Consider the following 26,659-nt stretch of genomic DNA (forward strand, 5'->3'; position numbering starts at 1 on the left):
AAGCGTCCTCTAACCCTCTGCCTGCCCGCCCGCCCGCCTGCCCGCCCGCCTGCCTGCCTGCCCGGACCTGGCGTTTCCTTAGCCAGTAATGAGGGGCTTAGTCACCCTCAGACTGAAGATGGAGAAAGAAAAGCCTCCACACAGTGAAGTTTGAGGTAACTGGTCGCTAAACTGCTCCCAACCCCACTCCTGTTCTTCCACACATCCAGCCGCTGGCGTCGATGTTTACCTTGTACGTGCTTTCTGTGAGTTTGTTCACGTCGTCTGGGTCTCGAGACATGTTGGCAGCAGCAGTTTCACAAATTCCCCAGGGAAAAAAAAAAAAAACAATAATAAAAAAAAATAGTCAAGGTTTCCAAAGCGCACTAAAGCAGTTTAAGCGTGTTCCCCCACACACCAAAACAAGAAACAGTGTCGACGCGGCGGAAGCACCACCAGAGCGTCTAAAATGTGAGGTAAGCCATGTGTCGATACTGAGGCGGTCAGGCGCTCTGCAGCCCTCAGCAGCGCTGGTTTCAGTCTCCCAGAGCCGCGGCTCCTGATTGGCTGCGCGTCCAAAGGTAACGCCGTGACGCCACCACACCGTTGGGGATGAATGAGTGAACGATTGTAAATCAGGCGGGCGGATGACCAGTGCCTCAACTCCCCCTAATATTCCCCCTGTCGCGCGCCATGGTGTACTGTGCAGGGGGTAGGCTTTGCTCTGTGGTGTGGTTTGATCGTACTGCTATCCAGCTGACAGAGAACGTTATCAGGATGTTCAGCAACGTTTGCAAAAGGTTTAAGGAAGGTAAGCGTGTAACGGTACGTAGCTACATTGTGACGTAGTGACGTAATAATGCTTTTCATCACGACGTTGTTAAAACCTTCCTCACACGACGTTCCCATTGAGACAAACGCTAATGTTATGGAAACGTTTGAAGCAACATTTCCAAAAATAAAAATGAAAACTGATCATGCATAATCATGCACACTTATATCACACTGACACACAACGTTTAATGAATGTGACAGAAAACGTTTTCCAAGCAACAAAATCGGAGCAATTGTTTAAACATAGATTCGTTTTGGGAATATGCCTATGTGTGAAAAAAAAAAAAAACATATTCAATGGTGAGGATAAATGAATGAATGTTGATGGAAGGCTGTCTAGGAACATCTACAAAACTTGACGGACTAAAAATTATAAGAACCTAAAGTTGCAACTTTCAGACAATGTTCTACTCAGAAAAAATGGTTTGCTTGGTGTTTTGAGATCTGTGGACTCAGGGCTGAATCTAGACCCCTATTTACACCTAGCCACTTCATCCGCCTTTAATATCCGCGTTATAACTGGATGAGGCCAAGCCACATAAAACTGCAAGTGTAAACACACCCAAGACTCATTTCAACCAGATACAGAGCCGATCACTCGAACCACTTCAGGAGGTTGTCTGAGACGTATTTGAGCCACATGTTATAGCAGTGTAAACGCATCTGTATCTGCAAGACGCATTCGCCCACCAAAATGACTCCCAGTTTAGCCGAAAAACCAGTAATAACGGCCGTGCAGCAAGCAAATTTGCACATTCCGTCCCACACAGAAATCTGATTTCAGTCTGACTAACCAGAGGCGCATTTGACTACCAAGTGTAAATGCATGCGCTTCATCTGTAAATCTTATCAGGATACAATCCAGACACTAAACGGAAGGGGCAGTGGTGCACCAGTTACAGGGCTATTGATGACAAGGTTGTGGGTTTGATACATTGGCTGCCACAGTTGGGCTCTTGAACATGGCCCTCAACCCTGTCCGCTTACCAGGCACTGCAGCTATGGCTGCCAATCGCTCACTGTCCACTGTGTGTGCGTTTGCTCACTAGTGTGTGTTTAGTGCTAATGTGGGTTAAAGGCACCACTGTCCAACACAATGGTGAATATGGATGTCTTTGAATATTGAGGGAAGTGAGTCAGACTGGATTCTAAGACATTAAACACACTATAAACAAAATAAAAAATCAGTTAGGTAATAAGTTAAATAAGATTGGTATCGGATCGGTATGGGCTGAAGGATTAGGACATCCCTAATATACACAGCTGGTGCATGAATTTGAAATTTAAGATCACTAATCAGTGATTAGTGTGCCGGTGCTGGTATGCGAGAATGCTAGTGATTAGTATGGCATGCTACACAACTAGATTTGACATGAAAACGTAGATGAACTAATCTTTGATTAGCTGTAAATTCAGTGTCTCATTGAGAATTGAATGCTCAGATGACAACATTGATGACAAAAGCTGTGTTGCAGTCACCTGTATCAGGTTGTACGTCAGATTCGAGCTGTTACTCCTAGCTCCTATCTACCTTCCTTGTCATCTTGCCATCTCCTGCTGATTTCAATCCATGCATGAGAATGATATGTTATCAGCAATGAATGCCAGTGGCCTTCATTCATATGTACCAGACGCCATCTTATGGCCATTAAGTGAGTTCTCTTTGACCTTTCTCTCTGTCTCTCTTTCCTGCATTGATTTACAGTATGCCATGCTTTTTGCAATTAGTCACATTTCTGCTAGAATTAGGGCTGCACAATCATGTCCTTTATGCTCAGGTGCACCCAGCCCTCTAGTACGTGGGTGGGGTTTCAGGCATGTGAATCTTCACACAGATTCAGACAGCGTCACTGTACTTGGCTACTACCAACTACTGCCATACATCTCATGTATTGGTAAGTATTGAGGATCTTACTCTCAGTGGTAGACGAGGATTTGCTGTCATTTCTTTTTATGATCACTGTATTATTTCATATCCAGGGATTTTGTCTCCACAGTGTGTGGATTACTCGAGTGTGTGTTCTTTGTCTTCTGGCTTTCACCTCGAGGACACTTTGCATTCCTGATGACTTGGTCCAATCCGTTGGTGAGTTATGTGCCACATTCAGAATTTGCCGTCTTTGGGTTTGTGTAATATCAGTTTTTATTTATCAGGCCATGTGATGGGAAAGGTCACTTTCCATCAGAAGGAAGGGAGTGCAACGTACCTGAGAGAGAGCGGGGAGCTGGCAGCTAACATACCGACCATGGTTTCGTTTGAGCTGGCTGACCACCAGCGCAATTTACGCACAGCAAGATTCACGTACACCTGGGACTTGGGTAACGGGTAAGCTGGGTATACAGAATGATGTGTTAACGGATGACTTCAGCATGTTTTCACCTCATCTCTTTTTGATGCATCTATCTGCCTTTGCTCTGTACAGTCAACTATCAGTCAACTATGTAGTTAGTAAAAGAACTCGAAACACACGTATAGGAGAAGCCAATGGGCGGAACTTTCCCACTGACATTCTGTGTGAAGGGGATTTCTGTTCTTGTACTAAAGAAGTTATTGTCAGTGGTAATCCACCATACCCAACCATACCCGTGACAAATAGAAATTAGGTTGGAGTATTCCTTGTCAGCATAATGTCCTTCTGTCATATTTCCATCACGTTTTTGCACTTTTAAGGGATGTGATCGTGGGCCCAGAGCCAGTCATGCACTACAGATATGCCTCATCAGGAAATTACACGTTCAAGCTGAATGTGGGAGTCAATATAAACAGGGTCGTAAGACTCACTGGGCTCTACTCCATGGATTTGACTGTGCTTGGTGGGTACAACAAGAGTAACACTTGATTTGTGCTTTATACAGTGTATCTTGTTTTATTGTATTTGGTATTATGCACTGAACCTCCATGACCTTTCTCTTCCAGATGCTATCACTAGCATTGAGCTGAGAGGACCACTTAGTTACAGTGTGAACCAAAGCAGCAGTTTGTCTTTTCTCATTTCTGGAAGGTGATTCTTATTCAGATTCATTGCTTGAAAGGTTTATCAAAGGTTTTTAAGTTAGAAACTACACCAACTCAAAGGGCCATTTAGATGCTTACATAATTCTTAGTCTGGTTAAAGGGTTCTTTAGGCACCTGCACACAGTCAAATAACTTTTTTTCAATACGTATATAGAATCCTTTTTCTGTAGAGTATCATACATCACACTCTTAATTGCTATATTTAACTATAAACTGTTGTTTATCTAATTAAAAAAATGTTTATCAAATAACCATCCACTAAACATTTTAATCCCTAGGTGTATAATCATAGTATTAATCATAATGCAGGAACTACTGTGAATTATTTGGTAACAGTATATTTATTTATGTGTGGGGTCCCACAGGGTTCTATTGTAGGATCTTTAAAACTCATGTTAAGGACATTACTGCATTATAAGGGTGAAAAATGGAAGTGTAAGACGTAAAGGGGATCAAAAGTACATTTTGAGAATGTTGCAGTGTTTCTGTGTTTTATCTGAAGATCAGTTTTAGCCTGATGTTGGTTTTGCTAACTGATTTTGTTGGTGTGTGTATGTGTGTGTGTGTGTCACATGATGGCTCCAGTCTGCCAGCATGGGTGTGTTGGAGAGTCCTGCCTAACTGTCGCTCGGTCAGTCGTGTTTCTTGCAAGTTGGTGAGGCTTTATGAAAGGCAGTTCAAGCTGAACTACACCTTCAAATCTCTGGGCACTCACTGCCTGGACCTCAGCGCTCAGAATGACATCAGCGAGCTCCAGGCCTCCTACAGTGTTTATGTGCAAAAAAACAGTAAGTATGGCAATATCTGTTACTTAATGTACACTGTTTTTTATATAAAGCTTCCTAAATAGTTCTTCGAATATATGATTCTGAGAAAAGCAGCAGTTTTCTCACTGCTGAAAGGGAAGGGGAAAACCTTTAGGTCCTGGCGGGCTTGAGTCCAGCACAGTTTGAGCATATATACACTATATATATACACACTATATGGACACCTGCTTAGTCATTATATTAAAAGAGTATTAAAAAAGAGTTTACTGTCTTTACTTGATTGCATTCAGCAACAAAAGCATCAGTGAGGTCAGCATGTTGGATGATCAACACCACCCCTGCTCATTCCAAATGTATTGGATGGAGCACCTTCATTCCCGAGAACACAGTTCTACTACTCCATGGCTCAGTGCTGAGGGGCTTTATACCCCTCTAGTCCACGCCAGGCATTGGACATGGTGCCAATAGGTTCATGTTCATCTGCTCCAGAGAGTCCTATTCTATTGGCTGTGCTTCTCATTTACATTCATGGCATTTAGCTGACGCCAGAACAACTTACAAGGTTACTCATATGACAAAGCAGCAGCATTGTCACTCAGGCCTGGAATCAAACCCTGGTCTCCCACATGGTGTGGTAGCTTTCTGGTAGGTACTGGTATTATCTGTTACACCACACCAACCAGCAATGTGTATGGGTAGATGAATGCATTCATTAGAAGGGGTGTCCACAAACATGCGTCGTATAAATAGCAGTGGTGCTTGTGAATATATCTAGCTGTTGGTCTCAAAATGAGGTGTGTTCAGGTAAATTTCTGGCGTATTGTTATCTTGGCTGTGGAAAACAGGTGCACCACTGACTGAAAACAACCTAGACAGATGTCAACAGTCAGACGTCCATTGCTATCCTGGCAGTGAATTGTCAACACAGGCGCATACACGCAAGCCTTCCCAGACTGTGCACGACTGTCACTATTGAAATAGCAATCTGCCAGGCTGCACCTGGCTCTTAAAGGGAATGGAAAGTGACACGCTGATTGGTTCATTGCACATTACGCCCAAAACACACCCATGATTAATTAAAAGACTTAGTATTAATAGACTTAGACTTACACACTAACCCTCCTTAAATCAAGCTCGACAGCTCGTCTAAAGATCGCTAAAATAAGGCCCATAGTGCATCTTCTAAACTTGGTAATTAATGGATGGGTTGAATATAGTGTGTTTGAGCAGGGAAATATACAAATGTATATATATATTTATATTTTGTTTAAGAACCACACATTGAAAGGTCCTTTAGTGCTGACCAGGCTCTCAGACTAGTCCACAAGGCCTCATTTTTGCTGTTTCTCAGTCCCCAGACCACAAATCTCAATAGTTCTTGAACCTTAGGAAACCGAAAATAGTTCTTTTTTGGCATCACTTCAAAGCACTTTGATTTTAGAGAAAAAATACTGAGAATACTGAGAAAAAGTTTTCTTGCTGATAAAATGAATATAAAAGACAGACCCACTGTTCAGAGCACAGAGATGCTGGTATTATGACTGAAAGCAGGGGGGCTTAATTTTGAGGTGCTGCACGAACAACCTGTGGTTTTCAAAAGGAGAATTGTTTCTGACATTGTGCTCCTGTGGTATTTTAAAGTAATGCTGGACAAAGAAAGAAATATGTGATGCAGTATGCAGTGTGAACTGCAATGCAAAAAAGGAAACACTTAAAGCTGAGAACATAATGCCAGCTCCAGCATTGAGAATGATTATTGCCAGCTCTTGTTTTCTGAGGTATTGGTGCGAATCAGCTTAAAAATCAGTTGTGTCATCATTATGTGGAACATTAGTGAAAATTTAGCCAACACTCTTATCCAGACCTAGTTACAACTGACCTTATTGCACAGGAAGGTGAATGTAGTTAGGATTTGGGGGCCCGTATGGGTAGCCCAACAAGGAACCAGAACATTTTGTTTTCTGGGTTCCATGTTGGCCTCACATATGGATGCCCACCAGGGTCAGTGATGGGACCAAGAGGGGTTGTACACTGCTGTGAGCCCCGCATGAGCAAGTTGACTGGGTAGTAAATTTAAATGCACCTATAAAGAGTTACTGCAAAGTAAAATAAAAATAAGGAGTGTGGCCCAACTCACTGGACATTGGAATTGCTACACAATGTAATGTAACAGGGTAATCACTGGACCAACCACAGTGGATGGATGGATGATTTGATGGATAGCAAACAACTAAAATGTACATGCACATCTAAACATTAGCCTGATTTGGCTGTGTGAAGATCATCAGAATGTCTCAGTTTTTATTCACTGGAGTGTCCCGCATGTGCTAATCCCTACTGTTGTCCCCTCAGTGTTGAGTCTCCTTATCTTCATCTTGCCTTGCGCGTCCCTGATTACTGCAGCCGTCATCTTCATCGCCATCTCAGTGTGCCGCCCCCCGCAGCCATCACTGCTGTCTAAGAAGGTGCGTTTTTGAGAGGATCTAAGACCACCATCACATCTGAGAAGACTCCACTGTATTCATTTATTTCTTTTCCCCAGTAGTGAACCCGTAGGTGCATCAATATCACTCTTACAGACTGTGGCTTCTGATAGATGCCTGTGCTCTTTATGTGCACATTAAGTCATCATTAGCCCTCATTAGTCAGCATCAGCTAATCAGAGCAAACGTCTGCTTAAAATATTACCAGTAAAATGTCTCCCAGTTATAGGTGGCCATTGAATGTATGTATTCAGTATTTGATCTTGTTCTCTGATGTATAAGTAGTAAGTATGTGACTTTGTGAGGGCCAAAAAAATGTACACACCCATTCACAACCCTATGATTTAATTTTTGGTCATTTTATGGTTTTAGCTAGCTGGAGAGATAGTAAAGCCAGTTGGCTAGAGTTAGCTTTTAGCCCAGCATGGATATTCCCCTCCATCGTTGCACACCGTTGTTGACTCCCCCCTCCATGGATCAGGTCACAAGGCCTGTTGGTACTACCCAGTGTTACTGATGCAGAGTTGTTGCAATGATTGACCCAGAAAACTGACTACAAGTAGTAAAAGCACCATATTGCTGCTGTCCAATAAAAAACATGTTTTTGTCCGTTTTTAATTTTGTCCATGGTTTGAACCCTGTAGCTGCTTCTGTACACTGTGTGAATAATTCTGGATAAATAGACAAATAGAAAAGCTCCAAATAACTTAAAACAAACTCTTATTTTACACTTAACTTTCAATCAAAGTTAAGAACCATTTAGCCTTATCCTGAAAAGTCACTATTTTGGAGATACATGTTTTTTTACTGGACAGCTTCACCGTGTCACTAGCTGTGAGTAGGGCTAGCAGGACTTTCGCTAGCGGGATGGGTATATGTACATTGGGGGTGTAAATATGAGTCAAGACTGTTACGTAACAGTTTAGGGAATATGGCCCCTCTTTACTTTTCTCTTTTGGTTGTGTCTGAATTTCTTTTCAGTGAAGAAAAAGCAATGTTGGAGGTTTGCAGTCAACTGTGCCAAGATAAATAGTTTTATTTACGTATTTTCGGGCTCTTTTAACAGTAATAAAAGTATTGTTGTGCAGTCAATAGTTTGCAGCAAAAGAACCTGAAATCTAAGCTTAGCAGACCAAGGATCTTTATTTTTTTCATTATTAAACATCAACAGCATATGAAAGCATAGGCACATGCTTTCTATATAGAAATGTATATGTAATAATAATAAGAAAAATATAATCTCTCTCTGAGTGAAAGTGGCAGTGTTAGAGCAGTAAAACACTTAAATGATCTGGTCTAGGTGGTATTGCAAGACCACAGCTGAGAACCTGTGTGTTAAATGTAGTGAAGAGTTTTGCCCACTAGAGGGCGAACCGCTCTAAATAACACAAACCCAAAACTGTGCTGTTAAGACTGTCTTTGGGGATATTATGTAGATCTTGAACAGTCCACTCATACCTAAAGTCAAGTCCAGTCAAACTAAAGTGTTTTATTGTAGATCAATATGTTTACCGTCTGTTTTCTGCTCCATGTTTTGTTTTTTGTTTCTTTACAGGGAGAAACTACCACTTACCTTTCTTTTGCTGATACTGAGGCTCAGAGAAAGGGAGCAGACAATCCTGATGGTCTACCTTCCTTGATCATCTCTGAGCCAAAAGAAAGTGAAGCCCTGCCGCATACATCCTAGTGTTTTTAATTAAGTTCACGAAGCTCACAAAGCTCTCTCAGCGACTCCTCACACATTGAATGTCTTTCACTGCTCATATTCAGCCATTCAGCACCGGCACAGAAAAGCACTAATCACACGAATAGCCGGATCCAAAAGCATCAACAGCATCATTTTGTCCTTCTGCGTCACTCGCCACTTCCTGAGGAGTACGTTTGGACTCGGTGACTTTTCTTTCTCTCTCATCTTGTTTTTTTTCTCTTTTGTTAATGTCTTTTTTTAACCTCAGCAGGTCTGAATGGCTCTTATACAGTATATTAAATGAAATGCATGGGCTTCTGTCCCTGCTTGTGAGTCATCTGGGTGCCAAACTAGATATAGGCCTACTGTGTTCTTTACTTTTCACAGAAAATTAAAATTAAATTGTGGACATTTCAGCAGGGGGGGGCTTTTCTCAGGCCCCAGTCCTGCTGTGTTCACCAGTCCGGACTCAGTTTAGCCAGAAAGTCTTTTGAAATGTTAAATTATGGTATGAGCATTTTGCACTATGATCTGTAGGCCTACATGAGTCTGAGTTTACGCTGCAGACCAATAAAATAATCAAGCTTCTCAATCCAAGCTTAACTGATTTCATGTGGGTGACAATTTAAAGGTTGACTGCATGGCAGAAAAGCAGCAGCTGTGTACACGGTAAGGACAAAAGTATTAGGACATCTTGTCATTCATTGTTTCTTCTGAAATTAAGGGTAGTAAAAAGGAATGTGTCCTTCCCTAAAGAACAAAGCTAGTTTAATATTAAGAACCTGTAGTACCTTTATTTTAAAATGTGTGTAGACCCCAAACATGTAAGACCTCTGGCTCTGGATTAAAACAACGTACGCTATATGGACAAAAGTATTGGGACACCTTCTCATTCATTGTTTCATCTGAAATCAAGGATATTAAAAAGAGTTTATCCTGCGTCTGTTGAAGTAACGGTCTCTACTGTCCAGGGACGGCTTTCTACTAGATTTTTGTGCATTGCTGTGATGATCTGATTGCATGCAGTGACAAGAGTGACTGTGAGGTCACTCCCCAACTCATGTTAAAAGTATTGGATGGAGCACCAACCATCATTTCAGAGAACACAGTTCCACTGCTCCACAGCTCTATGTTTATCTGCTCCAGAGAGTCCTAATCTATTGGCAGTACAGGAACTAGACAAGCTGTGTGTCTGTGTGTGTGTGTGTTTGCACATCTGTGTCAGCAATGGACACAAGTTAAAGTAACTGAATGCTTTTATTAGAAGGGGTGTCCACAAACATTTGGACATATTGTGTATCTATCACCAGTGCACCAGGGAAAGGTAATAACACTTCAGTGCCAAGAGGACGCCAATGGTCCCCAGGCCCCCCAGCACCTTTATTGTACTTTTTATGTCAAATGTTTGTGGACACCAGCTTACCAATGCTTCTTCAAAAAGACATTTTTTGCTTTAGAAACATTTAGTCTTTGTCTTTGTCAGTAACAGCTGATCTATGTAAATAAGCTCTGCTCTGATTGGCTGCTCTGAGATGGCAGAGAAGGCAGGGGTAACAAAATTAAGGGCCCAATGTAACCAGGCCCCCTAACCTATCCTTGATGTTCTCGATATTTAAGCAGCTTTATCCCCAATATTTATGAGTGTGACTTAATCATACACATCAGCCATTACCTTACATTGAGACCAGTTGTGTGAAGCATAGCAATCGATCACTGACATTTGATATAAAACTGAAGTGCATTTTGTGTTAAGGGCCATTTTTGAGGTATACTGTGGTCAATGCTGTTCTGTAGTCAACTAAGACCCCTTTTCTTTTCATTCACTTTTATATTCCTTTTATAGGTGAACTGTATGATCATGCTGAGTGTTGTGCAAGGTTTCTTTCAGTAGCTGAAGTTAACCTTATATCCATTAGTTGTTTGGGATTGGAAAACAAGGCACGCACGCAGAGCATCAGAAACAGATTAATCTGGTCTTGTTAAGACCGTACAATGTCATGCAATCCTCAGCTTTACTTTAGCACTGCCACTGTAGCCACTGTAATGATGACATGCTCTTGTTTACTTATTTCTTGTTTGCTCTATGACTGAATGTATTATATAGGTTTGATATGTTGCGTTAATGGGAAGAGAACTGAATGCTAGTAAAGGCTGCCATGCTAAGCACAAGTTTCCTTGATTACAGCTATGTAAAGAAATCCTGCACCCATGACGTGTCTGTGGGCTTCAGGGGATTTATAGTTTCCGAACTGTTCGCGGTCCAGAGACGGCGTTCCAACTTGTCGTGGTCAGGTCATTTGGGATCAATCTTGTCAAAAGGGCCGGGAAGGATACGTCAGTTGCGTCCTCCAAATCACTCTTAACGAAGGCTGCATTTCCGGCCTGTACACGCTTACATTTAAGGCATTTAGCAGACGCTCTTATCCAGAGCGACTTACAAAAGTGCTCAGACTAAATTCCAAAAGATACCTCTAAGCTTAGATACTAACAAATACAAAAGTCAGTATGGAGGCCTTAATACTTGGCACTACACTTTGCCCAAGAGATAGGACTTAAGTTATAGCGAGCAGTTGTTTGGCTGTTCGGCTGTTCGGCCACCCAGGGGGAAGTTCGGCCTGGAAAAAAAGCCTAGATGCTTGACTCCTGTGGATTTTAAGGGACGGCAGGTGAAGCCGAGCCATACTTGAAATACATGAAGTCTCCTTCACTTTTGAGCAGCCTTTTCTGACGTAGCGGCTGAGAAATGCAGCCTACCTAGGCTACAGCCTAGGCTTCGGAACGCACCTCAACAGCACTAACAGTGGACAGGTGGAAAAACGGCCAAATAGGTGGTATTTTTACTAAGTGGAACAATCGAGCTATATGAACGTTTTTACATGAAATCATGTTTGAGATCATCGGTTGTTTTACACTGGCTTCCGCTAAAAGTAGAGACGTCTCCTGTAAAGGTGCAGTTTTGGAGGTTTTCGACAGTCACAGTGATGTACAGTATAGAATGTATAAGTAGTGTAATATGTAAAAGCTCCAACATTCTGTGTCAAGTAATGAAAGCTCATATAATAAACCTTTTTATCTTTTCAATCTCAGAAAAAAGGTACCATCCAGGGTGGGTACCTTACTGGCTACCTCTTAAGTAAATATCATCATGGAAGATAGCTGTATCATATTCATTTGCACAATTTTTTGCATTGCCTCCATACTGCCTGTGTGAGCTCAAATTTGTCCATTTAAAATCGGTACACATGTGCCCAAGGAAAATGAATGTAGTGAAGCATCAAGCTACACAAACAGCCCATATCCATATCAAACCTGCCCTGACTGATCGACTGCATCTGCATTTATATTGTTTGGACCATTGGGGAACACAAATGTAGCTGTATTGTAGCCTTAATTCTGACAGTGTGAAAATGAACCGGGCTGTGTTTGTGTTTGTGCCGGTGCGTTTCACACTGATATACTGTAGACTAATATACAGACCTCTGCAGTTTGTATTGTGCCTCATTCTAGAAGCAGTTCAGGTTCAAGCACTTATTACTGCTCCTCATCCTCCACAGATAAAAGCAGTACTTTACATCTAACCTTGAAATCACTTCAGATCAACCTCTGCCTTGTTCCAGTTTATATATCTGCCTGTTTAGTGTAGGTGTAGGTAGATGTCTTAAAACAAGAGGCTATTTATTGATGCAGCTTGGTTTCCATGTGTGGGCTGTAGCATTTTTACCGTAACTCTGTAATGCAGAAAAGCTTATTACACACTAAGGTGTATTACTCCGTAACTACATGGACATCTGTACAAACTGGTGGGTTCATTCTTTGGAAATAGAAGTTTGTAATAACACTTTCGGCCCGCTGAAGGTCCATTACCTATTTAAGGGGTAAAATTACATCTTAAAATTCATTGTGAAGCTCCACTGACCTGTAATAGAGAGACTTGCGTCGCTGTTGTTGATATGGCTCTCTGATATGGGGCTTGGCTCTCTGCTAACTGTAGTATGTCCTTTGGAGAAGGGGGGAAGGATAATGCTTGCAAGAACTGTGTCAGGCTGCGTATGGTCTGATTTGTGTCATATTTGTGTAAAATATGATAATATCACTCTACTGCCTTGGTCCACATGCTTCTTTCACTTTCAGTGAAGGTTCTGTATCTCTCAGCATGTCCAGAAAAGAATCCTTAAGTGGCGGCTCAAACTGCAAATTACACTCTCCGACTGTAGGGGGAGCCCAGGAGCAAGAAATGCTCATTTTCCATAGTGTTGCTTTAAATCACTAAAATTCATTTAACAAATAAATTAAATAACCATAATGGCTTATGTGAATGGTCAGATCTTCACATTTAAAATCAACTTTGGATGGAAGTTTTTTCACTTTTGTTTTTTAATACAAATATAAAAATAATAATAAGAAAATCCACTATTCATTCACTTTCACTGGACATTGCTCAGTCCTCCTACAGTGTGTGTATGAATGATTTGTTTATTGATTTGAAACTCGATGATTTGGGACATTTTAAAATACACTATATGGATGAAAGTATTGGGACACCTGCTCAACCACTGTCTCAATTTTTCCAAAAATTTAAAGAGTTTAAAGAGTTTTTATCCGGCTTTTGTTGGAGTCTCTACTGTCCTGAGCAGGATTTCTAGGATCATTGCTGCATTCTGCAACAAGGACATCCCACCATCCTTCCAGAAAACACAGTTCCAGTGCTCCACAATTCTGGAGGGTATAAAACCCCTCTTGCTTACACCTGGCATTAGGCATGGTGCGAATGGGTTCATGTTTCTCTGCTCCAGAGAGTCCTATTCTATTGGAAATACCTCTCTACAGGGACTAGGCAAGCTGTGTGTGTCTGTGTGTGCATTTGCATCTGTGTGTGCATTTGTGTCAGCAATGGGTGCAACTTAAAGTAACGGAATGCGTCATTAGAAGGGGTGTCCACAAACATTTGGACAGTGTAGTGTATTTGTTAGCTAGCTGACGAGATTGAAACTAGGTTAACTTGTTGCCTTTCATTTCCACAGGTTTGGCTTCCTCATGTGCTGTGCTTTCTGTTTGTTTGGGGCCTTTGAAATTGGCCCGTTGCCCATCTTTTAAATAAAGAGACAGGCTCACGGTGTATTAGCGTTGTGGGTGCTTCCGGTTTGAAGACTGCTCCTAACTAATCTAAGATTGGACACTGGAGACATCATGTGATTTTAATCACATGCCATCACAGCTTGTGTTAATTCATAGATTCACTGACTTGACTGTTGTCCTAGGTCACTTCCATGTACCTAATGGACTCTATGCCATGGTAATTAATGTTATCCATTCTAGGGCACCTTTACCTATAGGCATGACAGAGCTTCCGTCTGCCTCTCAATCAGGGTCACTTCCTTTTCCGTTAGCTCAGACTAAGGTGCCGTCATCTCTGTAGTGCCTCAGTACCATGAGCTTTGGCTTTGGGCTTCTCTTATCGCCTTAAGTCCAGCTAATGCCCACGGGGCCACCTGTCCGTCAGAGCAGTACGATTACCCTTGAGCAGCCCATGTCACTGTAGTACATCAAACATCTCCATGTGAACCAAATGTGGAGCTGAAACAGCACAGGTGTACATCTAAAAGAAATTATAATAAATTATAGACATGCAGGACATGCACTGGGCCAGGCAGTCTTTAGGAAGGTCCCCAAAATATATCAAGAATGGAAGCAACAAAACTAGAGTAACTAGTACTGATTTTCTGCCTGAGCTGGGTGATCAAAATTTGTGAGCCATGGAATGAATTTTAAAGCCATTGTATTTATTATGATTTTTACTGATATCTTCTCTCATTGGCAAACAGTGGGTCAGCAATTTAAGCAAAGCTTTAAAATGATTGGCACTTTACAATAGAAGGCCTTTCATACGACACAAAAGATTCAGCTTATATTATTTACAGTCGCAAAAACAAACAAATATAAACAAATAAAATGACATTTATGGTCAGATAAGTTCAGGTTTGCAGCTGTCTGAGGGGAAAAAAAAGTACAAAAATATATAAGCAACCAAATCAAATGATACACATACTGTATCCTGTACATTCATACATTCAAGTGTTGATTCGGTTTAGTACTTAATGATGTCTAGACAAAACCGGCTGAGCAAAAGCAAATGGCTTCAATAGAAATGTGTGTAGTGGTGTTTCATGTGGTCAGAGCAGTGGCTACCTTACATTCTGAATTTCACTTCACATGCTTTCATCCATTCATCATTCAGTCAGCGAACAAGCTAACAAATAAGCAAAGCTACTCGTGTGGGTTCCTATTTAAAATACAGTGGCTAATGGATATTATGCCAAAAGGTTAGCTAGCGACATTTTGGGACCTGTGACACACTGAAGCCATTACTCACTGTGCTGGTAGACATTAAAAAGGGCCCGTATTATACATTTTCTCCCTGAGGACAATTTATGACGCATTTCTGGCTTTATGTACTAAAATAGTGATCATTCTTTTCCCCGAGGCCTTTTTTTTTGACCCATCTTTATTATTTTGAGTTAAATAGGCTGTTTGTTACACTTTTAGAGCTATCTACTAGACAAATATACCGTGCCGTAAACTCTTAACACATTCTGTGCTTAATCTGGATCATTAAACTCCAAAATAACTGTTGACTTTATTTCTGTTTTACAGAAAAATATATTTTCTTTCTATAGGCCATATTTTCCCCAAAGCACATTCCTCGATACACACTGCACAGGAACAACACTTGCGTGTGTTCATTAGTTCACACACGGTTCGGTTGTAGAAATGGAGGACATATTTACTGTGTCTAAATCGGCACAATATTAGGGCATATGCTTTTACAACTCATACCAGCGGCCTTTTCGTATGTAAGTAGCTGTACAAATGTGATTTATGTAAAAGTCTGGCTAAAAAAATGCCTTTCACACCTTGACAGTGTGAATGGTCGGAGCTAAACCGCTCTCACAAAAACAGCAGAGTCATAAAGGGTTGATTTTGGGGCTTGATTTCCACACATGGACGGTAAGACACAGGAGTTCCAATTTTACATTGGAAACTGTTTATATAATATGTAAATATTATATAAACGTCTTATTTAAAAAAATATCTAAGAATGAACCCTTTAACAGAGTGTACTGAGGGTACGCTATCTCACTAAATTCTCCGTTAAAGGGCAACAGGTGATCATAAGCCCATGAGACAGAGATAAAGGTGAGAACATTCAAAGCTAATCTGCCAGCCTTTGGCCTACAAGACCAGCAAGCACATTTTTAGCAGTCAAATCCACAGGCTTTGGGATGAAGAGAGAGAGAGAGAGAGAGAGAGAGAGAGAGAGAGAGAGAGAGAGAGAGAGAGAGAGAGAGAGAGATTTCCAGATCACTTTAAGCAGTGACACCACATAAATCTGACTGTTCTGTTAGTCAGTCAACCAGGGGTTTAGCAGATCATCACAAAGCACATGAACAGAGACTCAGAGTCTCTCTGAAAAGACCAAAGTTCACAAAAAAAAATAAAAATCTTTAATTGTCAAACAGCCTGTCTTCACACAGCTCGAGCGGCCACTTGGAGGCTCCGCCGAACACCTCCACGTCGCTGTCGGCCCAGGCCACCACATTGCCAGGCATGTAGGAGGAGCAGTTGGCAATTTTGCTGATGTCTATGGGCCGCAGCACCCGGTCCCAGATATTGAAGTGACTCAGCTCCCCCACGAAGGCCTGGGTGGCATCAAAGCGCCCCCCGACCATGTCCTGTTGAGGCCATAAACGACAGGCCTCGTTAAAACAACAACGATAGCTTCTTTTATTCACTCTTAAGGGATGCGCTGCCCCACACTAATGCTACAGTGACACACTGTCTACTGGCAGAGGACAACCACTAACACAATGGTAAACAAAACAAAGACGAAGCGACTGTTTATCTGTGCTGTCGTGTTAATGTTCATTTTGTATCACATAATGTACAGATTTCATTTTCTAGTGTAAAGAAAGGGGACAAGTATCAAAGTAAAGGTGGGGTCAAGTATTACATTTGGAAAATATCCTCTTCACCCCCAACATAGCTGATCAGACAAGAACATGTTCAATGTCTTAAGTTTGCTTCTTTAGTTTGGCATTGGAGCTACAAGGCTAATGTAGTTAGCAAGTCATGGCAACCTATAGCCACCCAGTTATAGGCACACATTTAATTCATTTATTTATTAGGTATTTTTTTTTTGTACTAAACCATGCAGTTTGTCAGTGTTCTTGAAATACTGACAGTGTCCATGATGTGCTTAGAAAAGCATATTGTCTTTCACAATAAAATGTATCATGATAACTATAACAATATCATCATATTGCCCATATCTACTGCATAGCATTCCAGCTTCAAGATGGTTGCTACTACTATAATTTCTAAAGACAAGAGTCAAGATATCAAATAATATCAGAAATCACTTAAGGTTATTAACGGGAACATTATGTAGCACCTGTACATTTTCACTACATAGTGCCCTACTGCAATACAGACCTTTGGTGGCATAACCCTCTGCAATTTTGTGTAAAATCCTATAATATCACTCTACCGCCTCACTCTCACTTTAATGCCGGTTCTGTATCTCTCAGCCTGTCATCAAAGCCGCAGATGTGCTCACAGATAAGGTGCAAAAGTGAATTATACTTCGCAATTGTGGGAAGAGCAAATGAGTCAAAATACTAATTGTTTACTAGTTGTGTTTTGAGCCACTCCAAAAGGACGCGATTTACACACTGTCCTGGACAAGCTGAGGGATACAGAACAGTCACCAAAAGTGAAAGAAGCATGTGGACTGAGGCGGTAGAGTAATATTAAAGGATTTTACAGTAACATTTTCTAGTTTTGCAGCGCTATGCAGTTCTCGCGAGCGTTCCTGCCTGCTTCAACAAAGCTACATACTGCAGTTAGCAGTGAACTGAGCTCACAGCAGCGACGGTTTTCTTCCTGCTATTTTAGGGTAAAAATGCTACATAGTGTTGCTTTAACCTGCTTTACTGTGAGTATTCGTGTGTATTAGCTTTAGTATTACTATTTAGCTGCATTTGCCATGTAGCTCCAAATCAAAAACAGACTTTACGATATATACTAACAAGGTTTTGTGATACTTTGGAAAATAATGAAGCTAAAAAAATGCAATCATTGCTTGTATACACTTATGACTTATGTAAATCATGACACCTCAACACTGGAGTGTGCCAACAAACGAATCCACTGAATGGAGCTGAATGGAACCAACAATTAAAACTTCTAATGTTTCAACTCCTTGACAATAAACTTTGTAATGTTTGAGCTCCATAAGAACCTGACCAGCAGCAGGAAACTACTGAGGACCTTTTAGGGAAGTCTATTAGGCAATTCATGCATTTCTTGCAATACTGTAGCTGCTATTCTCACCTGTTCCTGTCCCAGGATGAGGACTCCGTCAGGTTTGATGGGGTGCCACGGGGCCAGGTTTTCCCCCGAACCCAATCGTTGACCATCCTGATAAGCCTCCCACAGCCCATCTCTGGTGGTCCAGGTGATGCAGATGTGGTGCCATCTCCCATCACTTAAAGACAGCGGCAACTGGGCCACCTACGTGAAGACAAAAAGAATGAGATTGTGAATGTGAAGAACGACAATACTGTCCGTTTTAGGTCAGCATGCCAGTCTTTGTGGAGAGTGGTCAATTGCTTTTACAGTGGGAAATCATCCCTAATCACTGCTCGCTAGCAGCACAACACAGACACAACATTTCCTACACGGAGAGCCAACAGGGACGGGGTTACGGGGGAAAAATATTTGAACAACCTTATTCTATTAACCTTATTCAAACAGTTAAGATGTTAGAGATAGAGGTGTTTCTTATAATAACGGTAATGCTTTTGTAAAGAAATTAGACGAGAGGCCGGTGTTACTTTGATTTTATCATGGGTAAGTGGTGTCCTTAATAGTTCAGCCATGGTAAAATCACTGACACATGGCCTTATTGCTTTTATAAAACTGGAACAACATTTTATATGAGAACTAAATGAAAAGTTGCTATTAATAATAATTAAACATAATAACATTAAACAATGGCACCTAGAAAGGTAGTTAGCTATAAGGCAACTATGGACAGCTGAAAGTCAATATCGTTCCTTAAATTGTTACTTTTTATTATATAATAATAATAATAATAATAATAACAATAATAATTATAATAATAATAAAATAATCATAATATATAGAAGTGTTTCATGTTAATCTTTTCTCCCTGTCTAGTGCACTCTTGCACCCAAACAGTGTAAAATGTGTAATAAGAACCATTTCAGCCACATGCAAACAGTTGCTTCTTAGACACAGCACAGAAGCCAATGGTATAGTAAGAGAAGAGTCATTTGCAGTCTAGCCTGAGTTCAATAGTATAGAAGGGAACGAGAAAAAGACATCTGAAGCATGTACAAGATTCAAGGAGCAATGCTTTCCTGAAGGACACTTACATAAGCCTTACATGACACCTAGCATTACATTACCTAGACATTTTAAAGGCTTCTTTCAGTTCCTCAGTTGAGGAATACGGCTTAACCCTTCAGTAACATTGCTGAAATATCTTTTGTATGGTTGTGTAAATCAAACATAAGGGAACTGGATTTTTGTCACTGTAGCTAAGTAAGGAAGTCAGTGTGTATTGTGTGATTGAATGTGGTAGATACGTAGTAGTTTTGCAGTTTTCATAACATTCTTATTCCTTATTGCTTATTGCCTGCTTGCAGACTCTCACCCAGAGAGCAAACAATGTCATAGTTAACCCCTAATACTTAATTATTTAGTTTTTAATCCTAATGCATAAACTACTGGGCATTATATGGTTATAAGTTTACCATATGTTGTGGACCACAGGGTTCCATTTTAAGCCTTATGAAACTGTAAAAGTACAGTAGCATAAATATCAGAGTGAGGAACTGAATGAAGTGTGGACTTACAATACAAACAGGTTGTACAGTAAACTATTATATTATTACATATATACATTTTTTTCAATTAGGGGGTCTGCAGAAAGGGACTCCACAAAACTGGGTTCAGTCAGTGAACTCTGTGGTTCATTCAAGCCATTTTCAGGTGTCGTGAGCCGGTCATATACCAGGTATTTTCCAATGGCTTCGAACGTGGCTCAGCCAATCAGATTTCCAAACAGCATCTTTTTTACAATAAATAATCAATAATGGCTAAAAACAACAGTAATGACAGTAAGTAATGTAATTACCTTGTCATTGATGAGCAGCTCCATTGGATTGTTTCCCCACTCGATCAGAACAATCTCGTTCGCCTGGCCAGGCACGCCATAGGAGAAAGGGGTCCCGATGCCAGGGCTGGCGCTGGACTTGAGCCACATGCACACGGTGAAGGCGTACATTTCAGGCAGGCTCTTTTTCACTCGCCCGAAAAGGTAGTTGGTGCGAAGGGGTAGGGAGAGCTTAAAATCTTCAGGGGACCTGAAGCCAGTATTACCTGCAGTCAAAGGGTGTGAATCAGTAATGGATCACCTCCGGAATACAACACACAGGGTTTTTTTTGGGGTACAACAAACAAAAGAGAGCTGAGCGTGCTTACAGAGTGCTTCCTTCACCGCTTAAGCAGTAGAAGTCCTGAAATTGTGTTTGTTCATCATCAGCCCAGACATGTTTGACATCTAACATGTGCATCTTTAGCTTGTAATGGGAAATACTAGGCTAACACTGCCAACAAACACTGTACTTAGACTGTCACTAAGCTCATCTCTAAATCACACGTTAAGATGTTATTTTAAGCTATGTAGAGACGTGTGTTTAATGATATGACGACATGTTATCGGAACTCCATCATCTGCGCAATGCTTTGCTTTGTGGTACCACTGGACCATCAGACTGGACAGCTATGCACAGAATGAGCAAGAATTTAAGTCATACTGCATTCTAAACCACACGACGTGTCTGTGCAAAACAAATGAAGATCTCAGTGCGATTTGAGAGAGTTGAGAGACGTTTTTGAATATCTGCATTAACAGAGATGAGCTTGGTGACAGTGCAAGTCCACAGTATGTTAGAAAGTTTTGTCTAGCATCTCCTATTCTAAACTAAACCCCCCCACACACATGTGCAACCATTTGCAATAAGCCTGTAAATAATATTGTTATTGCTTTTTTACTTCTTATTAATATTGTGTATATAGTGTAAAAATGTGGTTGGTGTGGCGCAACAGATAACACCCCTACCTGCCAGTGAGCTACCAAAGACTGGGGTTCGATTCCCGGTCTGGGTGACTATGCTGCGCTACACCAATAAGAGTCTTTGGGCCAGACTTCTAACACTACATTGGCCCACGTCTGTAATACATATACCTTGTAAGTCGCTCTGGATAAAAGCGTCTGCTAAATGCCGTAAATGTAAATGTAAATGTAATTTATTTATCTACGTTGTTGCTTCTACACTTAGTCTAGATGCAGCCAAGAAATGTTTTATATGGGCATGTGCTTAAGATAAGATAAGGTAAGATAATCCTTTATTAGTCCCACAATGGGGAAATTCTCAGTGTCACAGCAGAAAGGGATAGCAAGACACTAAGAATTTCCCAATTGTGGGACTAATAAAGGATTATCTTATCTTATCTTATCTTAAGCACATGCCCATATAAAACATTTCTTGGCTGCATCTAGACTAAGTGTAGAAGCGTTTGATTTTTTACTAAATTTCTGTTTTAATCTATTGACAAAAAAATGCAGTCCCATCACAAACTTAACATTGTTGCTACTTAGCAAGGTTCATAATGGTTCATGGTTCCACATAAAACAATTGTACAGGTCCTTTATATTATTTAAAGGTTCTTTAACATTTTTGCATTTGTGGGTTCCTTACTGTGACACTTAAATATTCTTGAAAGAACCAAAAATTTCTGTAAAAAAAAAAAATTAAGGATGGCTCTTTTTCAACTTCAAATAACTTTACATTTTGGAAAATCATCATATATATCATATCATATATCATAGTTATCATATATAGCAACATTGTAACTGATGCATAAAAATCAGATCAGAATAAAAGCCATAAGTTTTTTCCTTTTTCAGGAGATCCCAGAGAAAATGCTATATAAGACAATTTACCTGCACAGGGAAGCGGAACGCACAAAAAACCCTATAAAAAGATGGACATGAGCTTCCAAAACTAGAGTTTGGAAACTGATTAAAAGATACAAACAAAAACAGAACTCCAAAAAGCCTGCAAGACCTGGTAGACCATCAGATTAACAGCTCTTTTCTCTCATCTGTGAGAGAGAAAAGAATCGAGCACCTCTCACTTCAGATCTTAAAAAACATCCAGAGGTGTTTCTGTTCATTCTTCCCTGTCAGAAGACGACTCTCGGCTGTAGGTCTGAAAGGATGGAGCTGATGAAGAAGTTCTGCTTCAACCAGGAGAACTTGTGATCAAATCAAACTGCTGAAGCTGCAGCTGTTCTCACAACAACAGACTGACCACCTCAGAGTCCAGCGCTCAACATCTCTGAATGTGTTTCAGAGGACTTGGATGGTGGGAAGCAGAAAATGCTCCATTGTTTTAGAAACAGAGCTTTGAAGTGTGGAAAATGGACGTGAATACCTTTCTCCAGGTCAGAGATCCTGTTCATGAGGGAGTTGAGCGTGTTCTCAGTGCGCTGGCGGTGGGCAGCCGTCTCATTGTACAGCTGTGACTTCTCTTCCTCCAGCTCATTGACTTTTTTGAGCAGCTGGCTCTCCAGGTCCCCCAGCCTGCGCTGCAGAAGGTCTCGCAGCTCGTTGGGGAAGGAAGCTCCAGAGAGATTGGCTCGCATTTGCTGTTGCTATGGAGACAAAACAAACAAACAAACAAAAAATCTGCAGATCTGTTGCATTTATGCAGGGGCTGGTCCACTATATAATCCATGTCACATACTCTTAAACATAAACAGTGCCAAAAAGCTCATCTGGAGCCATGCCTTTAGGAGAGTTCAGCTGTGGCACAAATCATGGTTAAGATCATTGGAGGAGAGGTTTAGCAAGAATTCAATAGGTCTGTCATGTTCCCCATTCTGTCTTTCAACACAGTGCAATGTCTTATTTTCTATACAATGTTGCTCTCACACAAAACCTTGAAACTCATTGAATTATTTTTGCCATTTTCACTTTTTGACTTAATGTGAATTTAAAAATTGGTCTTTATGTTGTGTCAAAAAGTCATGATAAATGAACCAGTGGAAACGGTAACGGAAACTTTTTTTTTTTTTTACATTGAAAGTTAAGAAGTTTTTTTCTCTTCTACTGTAAAGTTGCTGTTCTGGAGATACAAGGTTTTTGCATAACAGACGCAATATGTTACAGACTCATTGAGGACTGCATAACAGTGTAAGAGTCAAAGGAAACTGCATGGAATAAAAGAGAAGTAAGGTTCAGACAACAAACAAACAAACAAACAAACACATGGAGAAAGTTCAAGTGGCGATTACAATATTTTAAAGGTGCTGTTTGGGATGATTTCATGAAAAACAATGTGGCCCCATGGCAGGAACCACAAGGCAAGCAGTACAACGGTACTCAATAGCATGCTTGGCGGTAAATGGATGAAAGTCTACATGTAAACAAACAGGAAAGTAGAATCTAAATTAAAAAAGAAAAAAAAAGTATAGATAACATGACTCCAATCTCATCTGTTTCACTAGGGATCACTTTAAAAGGGCTATCTTGATATCTTCTATCAATTCTAATGAGTGATGTACTGCAGAGGTGGACTGACATTTAATTGGCATTAAACACTTTGTTCGCTAATTAGGGTGGCATAAGTGACTTTGCCAGAAGGGTAAGGGATATAGATAGACTAACAGGTGGGATAATCCCTGCAAATCCCAACGCCTCAGCTTAATTGCCCAAACTGGAAAGCACTCAAACATAGTAAACACCGCTTGCGGTACTGGATACAAATGTAGACCAGTGGCCGAGGCTAAGTGCCGCATGAACACAGAGTTTTCTCAGACTGGAAAGCTGAGCTCATTACTGTGTATGAACTCCTGGAGCTATAAATCCCCACACGTCCCTCCAGAGGTCCATAAAGTACATGTTCGGCACTGTAAGGGTCTGTGAAAGCTGTGTGCAAAGCTATTTATCTGGGCAGTTCATGTTTGTTTGTTATGAACAGCAATAGAAACAACACAAATAAGCAGTAAACACACTGTTGTTGAGTTGGTGTATGTGTGAGTGTGTTAGCTTAACTCTTACCAAAGCTCTTCTTGAGGAAGCCCAGTGTTTACAGTTCACAGCCAACACTTAGTTTATCTAATCAATCCTTTATTAAAGTACAGTGACGGGAGTTTACAGGGAAGTCAGCAACCAAACCTGATGTTCTTCTAACCTGCATGTCAAGAACTCCACCCAAAAACACATTCTGACCACTGGAGTTAGGTTTACCTTAATTTACTCCAAAATAAAACAACAATCTGTAGGTGAAGCTCAAAAAGTATCGGATAGTTTGAAGTTCAATAAACTGCATCTTCCTTTCCACTACCTTTGAATATCTGTAAATCTATTGATCTAGTGGTAAATCTAGAAATGTATTTTCTTTTTTCTCTCCCTCTTTATATCTATAAAACTGTCTATATATATATATATATATATATATATATATATATATATATATATATATATAAATATTAAAAATATATATATATATAATTATATATGCATTATCTATTAAAGTATTTGTAAATCTATCTATATATTCTTCTATATCTTTAAATCTATCCATAAATCTATAAATCTATCTATCTATAAAGCTATCCATCAGTAAATCTGTCTAGAAATGTTCTTTCTTAATTTCTCTCCCTCTTTATATCTAAAACTGTCAACATATATATATATAAAATAATAAAAATATATATATATTTATATATGCATTATCTATCAAACTATTTGTAAATCTATCTATATGTTCTTCTATATCTATAAATCTATCCATAAATCTATAAAGCTATCTATCTATAAATCTATCCATCAGTAAATCTGTCTAGAAATGTTCTTTCTTAATTTCTCTCCCTCTTTATATCTATAAAACTGTCAATAAATCTATCTATTTACTTAAAGAACTATGACCTATCAAGCCATTTGTAAATCTAGCTATATATGTTTTCTCTACCCGTACATTCCCTATCTGTAAAACTATCTATAAAGCTATCCATCCACCCATCCATCGATCCACTGTGATGTATACAGCTATCTATAAATGTTTAGTAGCTTTCTATCTATAAAACTAGTTATCTATAAAGCTATCTGCATATCTAGTGGTCTATCCATCATGATCTATATAGCTACCTGTAAATCTATCTATAATATATATCTATATATCTATCTAAATGTTTTTTTCTTTCTATTTATCAATCGACCCATGTATAAATCTATATATAAAGCTGTATGTCTGCCTATTGATCTATCTACAAAGGGTTTTTTCTTGATTTCTTTCCATCCTGTCTAGAATTCTGTCAGTAAATATATCTATCTAGATCTACAAAGATATCTACATACCTATCTATCTGTTATGATCTGTAAAGCCATCTGTAAATCTATCTATATGTGTTTTTCTGTCTTTCTCTCTATCTATAACTATCTAGAACAGTATTTATGCTTCCTGCTGTTTATTCTGAGCTTGTGTAGTGTTTCACATGCAGAAACACACTTACTGCTGAGCTACTGTGTGTATATATCATACAATCTATCTCAGGTTGTACAATATATTAATGTATCAGTTACAGTCATAACTGAAGTTCTGGTCGTTTCTGTCCTAATCAATACCCACAAAAAGTGTGGTGCATAATAGAGCTAGGCAATATGGAGACATTTAGGCTACTGTGATGAACAGAACCCTTCTTTAAGAAGTTCAACACTGACCAACTGCTTCGTTATTAGTAATAAATATATGTCTAATAAAGAAATAATTATAATGAATGTTGGTTAGTGTGGGGTGAAAGTCAGTTTTGTCAGATTTGTAAATGTGGTCCCACTGGCTCTTGTTTTTGTCCACTTCTACAACTGATCAGACGTCAGATCACCCCTACTGCCAAGCACCCATACCTCTAGATTTTGCAAGCGGTCCTTCAGACTCTGCATGGTCTTCCCAAGACCATCGATGGTCTCGTTGGGCTCTCTCGGCACGTCGTCCATCGTGTCTTTGCTGTTCCTCCACGAGCCGGAGTCATCCGAGGCAGATTCACATCGGGAAAGTTTGTAAGTCAGCTCCTTGATGGTTCCCAGCTGGTTTACGATGGTCTCCTTCTGCTGCAGGATGGTCTCCCTCAGCTGCATCACCGTGTTCCTCAGCTCCTCCTCCTGAGCCGTGCTGCTCTGGACGCTCGCGGGTTGCACCGGGCAGCTCGTGTCCTTGCCGATGGGAACGGCCGTGCAGAGGAACCGGTTCTCCTTGTCCGCCTGTCCGAAGACGGCCGGTGCGCGCGCGAGCTCGAGCGCGAGGAGACACGCCAGGACGAGCGCGAGAGCCATTCTCAGAGGTCAGGCGTGTGTTTTTAGTGAGGACTTCAAAGCACTCCAGGTCCTCAAACAGCTCGAGAGTTAAGAGTCATTCAAGCACGAGCTGCTGGCTGTGGAGTCTCGCGTCTCTCATCTCTGTCACCTGAAGCGCTACTTTTCCTTTTGGCCCCCTTGAGCGCCGCGCGCGCAGAGCTGCTGAAACAGCAGCAGCCCTCTGATTAACACCTCGTGCTGATTGGATGTAGTGATTAACGCCCCGTGCTGATTGGATGTAGTGATTAACGCCCCGTGCTGATTGGCTGTAGTATTTACGTCACTAGGCCTCTAAGCGTGAACGTACAAACACGCTGTCAGTCAAGGCTTGTCTGCACAACTGGGCTGGATTCCCCCAAAGCATCTTAGCACGAAGACGACGATTCT

The 26,659-nt window shown here is 40.5% G+C and overlaps 3 protein-coding genes across 5 annotated transcripts in view; 1 reads left to right on the forward strand and 2 right to left on the reverse strand.

The window, feature by feature from the left end:
* Positions 1–507, reverse strand: part of baiap2l1a (BAR/IMD domain containing adaptor protein 2 like 1a) — a 30,700-nt gene extending 30,193 nt beyond the window's left edge. Inside the window, exon 1 of the mRNA XM_072666685.1 lies at positions 230–507. Within this exon, the coding sequence (XP_072522786.1) occupies positions 230–280 (51 nt within the window). The 5' untranslated portion in view covers positions 281–507. The remainder of the gene's footprint in view (positions 1–229) is intronic.
* Positions 102–9,345, forward strand: tmem130 (transmembrane protein 130). Of its 2 annotated transcripts, XM_072666686.1 has the most exons (8): positions 493–2,708; positions 2,811–2,899; positions 2,968–3,139; positions 3,485–3,627; positions 3,731–3,815; positions 4,415–4,617; positions 6,949–7,061; positions 8,635–9,345. In XM_072666686.1, exons 1-8 carry the CDS (start codon positions 2,575–2,577, stop codon positions 8,764–8,766), a joined length of 1,071 nt encoding a protein of 356 aa, XP_072522787.1. In that variant the 5' UTR covers positions 493–2,574; the 3' UTR covers positions 8,767–9,345. The 2 variants fall into 2 exon arrangements, with proteins under 2 accessions (XP_072522788.1, XP_072522787.1); XM_072666687.1 differs by lacking the exon at positions 493–2,708 and adding an exon at positions 102–155 and having other exon boundaries at positions 2,811–3,139.
* Positions 9,346–14,571: 5,226 nt separating this feature from the next.
* Positions 14,572–26,371, reverse strand: nptx2b (neuronal pentraxin IIb). Of its 2 annotated transcripts, none has more exons than XM_072667325.1 (5): positions 25,826–26,371; positions 22,353–22,572; positions 19,988–20,232; positions 18,157–18,336; positions 14,572–16,496 (listed from the first exon to the last, which is right to left on the reverse strand). In XM_072667325.1, the coding sequence occupies exons 1-5, from the start codon at positions 26,249–26,251 to the stop codon at positions 16,269–16,271; spliced, it is 1,299 nt and encodes a 432-aa protein (XP_072523426.1). In that variant the 5' UTR covers positions 26,252–26,371; the 3' UTR covers positions 14,572–16,268. The 2 variants fall into 2 exon arrangements, with proteins under 2 accessions (XP_072523426.1, XP_072523425.1); XM_072667324.1 differs by having other exon boundaries at positions 14,572–16,520.
* Between the last annotated feature and the right edge of the window lie 288 nt (positions 26,372–26,659).

Source organism: Salminus brasiliensis, chromosome 22, assembly GCF_030463535.1.
Source record: "Salminus brasiliensis chromosome 22, fSalBra1.hap2, whole genome shotgun sequence".
In the NCBI taxonomy this organism is placed as follows: Eukaryota; Metazoa; Chordata; class Actinopteri; order Characiformes; family Bryconidae; genus Salminus; species Salminus brasiliensis.